General features: G+C 51.4%; 1 protein-coding gene across 1 annotated transcript; it reads left to right on the forward strand.

Moving 5' to 3' along the window:
* Nucleotides 1-1,289: 1,289 nt before the first annotated feature.
* On the forward strand, nucleotides 1,290-2,765 carry LOC113208552 (uncharacterized; the record flags this gene model as incomplete). The annotated part of the gene is given in 4 exon segments (XM_026425600.2): nucleotides 1,290-1,386; nucleotides 1,480-1,515; nucleotides 1,860-2,387; nucleotides 2,493-2,765. Coding segments are annotated over 3 exon segments (391 nt in total), but the record flags the coding sequence as incomplete, so codon positions are not given.
* Nucleotides 2,766-3,454: the final 689 nt, after the last annotated feature.

The following is a 3,454-nucleotide window of genomic DNA, read 5'->3' on the forward strand; positions in this document are numbered from 1 at the left end:
CCCCCCCCGTTAAAGCGCGGCGGCTATGACCTGCGGGCGCGAATTCCAAACACTATGTGCTGAGGGCGGCGTATACACTCGGTTATGCACTGCAAATGAAAATGACAACACGTACTAGACACAACTTTTCGTGTTTTTCTTTGTTTTCAAGATTTTTTTTTTCGTAGGGTCAGTCACAGCGAGCGAGGAGTGGCCTAACCTCCGCTGCCGAGCGGGCGCGAGCCCTAGTGCGAGCCGTTTACACAGGAGGGACGGGGGAGAGAGAGAAAGGGGGGGAGGGAGAGGAGGAGAGTGGGACAGAGAGAAATAGGTACGAGCCGTATATGAATACTGCACACGGCCCTCCAACACAACAACCGGCCCGGCGCTCCTTACGGCTGCTTCATCATGCACTCTGTCTCTCCCCTCCCCTCCCTCTCCTGCCTTTCCCTCATCCCTTCCTTCTGTCCGCACCAGTTCACCCCTTTTCATCCCCCCGTTTCCACCCCCATGCTTTTCATTTTACTCCTACATTCAACCCCCCTCCACCTCCCCTCACGGCACCTGCTCTATCTTACAAACCGACCAGGGCAGGGCGGCGGTGGAGACCGGCTCGGGGTGGTAGCCGCGGGGACGCGGGGGAATGGGGAGGCTTTTTCAAATGGAATCCTAAGGTAGGACCAACCCGGGCAGCCGCACCGGCAGCCGCACCGGCAGCGGGGCGCGGCGGGCGGGCCTACCTCGCGGGGCCGGCCGTGCGGTGGCTCAAAGGCTCGCGAGCAAAGACACCAGGACGCCAGGACGCTTTGCTTTTCCCCCCCTTATTCAAAAAGCACCGACGCACTGAGGCGATGCAAAAATTAAGAAGGGTGGGCGCTTAAGTGGAATGTGCATTTTTCAGACTCTAGTCAGCTTTGGGAAAAACATGGGTCCATAAATTTTATTCGTTCCTCTTTAGGCACAGAAAAAGAAGAATGTTACAGACAAACTTTGACATTGAAGTAACTTTTTTTTCTCTGTAGTTTCCGAAATTATGAGACAAACGTTTAGTAGTACCCGACGGAACAAAAACTCTGTCCATGTTAACATCTGTTGAAAAGTTCCGCAGTCATCTCGGGACTTCATTTCGAAAGTGTATGAAAGCAGCCCGCGAACGCGATACGCTGACCGGGCGGCAGTCCTGTGCGCGGCGCACGGGCGGCAGTGCGACATGGGGGGCGGCCCGGCGGCGGCCAGGACGCGACCAGGATGCCGTCTGTGCTGGCCGCCACCCTGCTGCTCCTGCTCGTCAACGGTAGCCAGGCGACGGGCGGCGGCGGCGGGCGCGGCCACCACCAGCAGCACGAGCGAGGCACACCGGCCACCAAGGAGAGGGAGAAGTGGGAGGCGTGTGCCAAGGACCGCCAGGTGAGTCCCCGAGCACCTCGGGGCAGGCCGAACAACACCCTCCTCCACCACCACCCTAACTGACCCGCGGCCCCCGGCCCCCTCGTGTTGCAGTGCCTCGACGCCGACTGCAGCAGCTGCACAGACGATGTGAGCTTTTATGGAGAATTTTTCGATTTATCTTAAAATTTTGAATATCAATATAAATTTTGCATTTTTCAAAATGTAAATTGTAAATTGACAACTTAAAAAGTTGTAATTTTGGGGCTCAGATCCGGCCGGGCTCATGTCCTTGTACCTGTAGTTTTACAATTTGTAAAATTTACAATTTACTATTTCTAAAATTAAAAATATACGATTTTCAAAATTGAAAATTTACAATATATAAAATTTTTACAATTGTAGAATTTTTACAATTGATTTTTTTTTTAAATTGTGACTGTTAAAATTTATAAAGTTTGTAAAATTCGTTTACGTCCAAGTTGTTGTGGTAGGACTTGCCGTGCCAGCGCACGTGCGTGTGGAAGTGCCTGTGCGGCTGCGGGGGCCGGCCGTGGGGCGACAAGGGCTACCTCGTGTGGGAGAAGTGCTACGCGGGCTGCAAGCGCGGCCACAAGGCGTGCCGGTCGGGGTGCGGCGACGCCGCGCAGCACGAGGACTGCGCGGACGCGTGCTGGCTGGAGCGCAACAAGTGCAGCTGCCAGTGCAGCCAGGCCGTGAGCGCGACGACGCCAGCCAGAGACCGAACCTAGCGCACCCAGAAGACCGTAACTTTGACTTGACGAAATCACGAACTGACGATATTTTCGTTAATTAGAAGAAAAAATTTCTTTAGCTCAAACAAAATTTGATCAATCTAACAAAACTTGCGTTGTGTAAAAGAAATTTTTTCGTTCAATGAACGAAAAAGTTTTCTTTGGTTTCTGGCACGAAATTTTCGCCGAATGAAATAAAATTTCTTTAATTCAAAGAAACGGTTTTCTGGGTGCAACTGTGTTGGCGAACGACACAAACGATGCCAGGTAATTTTTAATGCATTGTTTTCGACATACAATTCTCGTGTTTTCTTGTTGCTTTCTATTTTGCTTCAAACAACTACGCCCTCACAAAAATTCGTTGCTTTTCAGTTTTCAGCGCGATAAACCACTATTTCCTATTACTCTGTGGCTCTGGCTCGGAGAAGTGTTGACGTCGTGAGTGCACCCCCAGCGCCGCGGCTGCGTGGCGGCGAAAGCGAAAAGACTGTTCGGCTGGCAATGATCTAACGCCTAACTGTTGACTGGTTTGGAAGAACGTTCGTGCGTGGGCAATATATCACCTCTGCTAAATGACCAACACAGATATACTACCAGAAAAAAGGTTTTAAAACTGTTAAAACAATAAAGAAAATCAGAAAACAACCATAGGATTCTTGGCAAAGAAATGTCTATAGAGTTGAACTTTTCTCTACTACCGCCGCAACAGTACTAAGGCGTGTGTCGCTAAGCGGCGTCAGTATGCGGGTTTACCTACTTGCTCCACCCATAAGGCGCCATTGCCTACAGAGAAGGCAAACCTACAACACTGGTTAGTGTGTCGTAGCCGTAGCCCTGACATATTGTATACGTACTGGGTGTCCAGGCTAAGACATATGGCAGTACGATGGGTTGCCTATGCACTGGCTGAGGAGCTGCAGGCGGGTGTAGGGGGAGCTGCCACTTCCCCGCCAATAGGCAACCCAACTTGCTGTTGTGACTAAGACTGGATAACACTGGCACATGCTCAAACCCGCTCAATCCTCTATGGATTAATTTGTTTTGCACAAATCATCCTCTGGCTTCTAATTACACAGGCATGGCATAATGGATTTTCAGAGCAGCTATACCTGATTTTAGAAGGCGTGCCCGCGCGAGTATGCCACGTCCTCGCGTGCCTAAACCACGAATCGACACACGCACGCACGCATGCGCTCGCGCACACAAACACACACACACACACACACAGATGCAGATGCCCACACACACATACACATACACATGCAGCTGCGGGGATCAGTCCCTGAGCCTGCTGGGCTTCTCCTGATGAGCGCCCGTGTTCATACCTCACGCAC

This window comes from Frankliniella occidentalis, unplaced genomic scaffold (assembly GCF_000697945.3).
Source record: "Frankliniella occidentalis isolate FOCC.00 unplaced genomic scaffold, Focc_3.1 Scaffold160, whole genome shotgun sequence".
Taxonomy (NCBI): domain Eukaryota; kingdom Metazoa; phylum Arthropoda; class Insecta; order Thysanoptera; family Thripidae; genus Frankliniella; species Frankliniella occidentalis.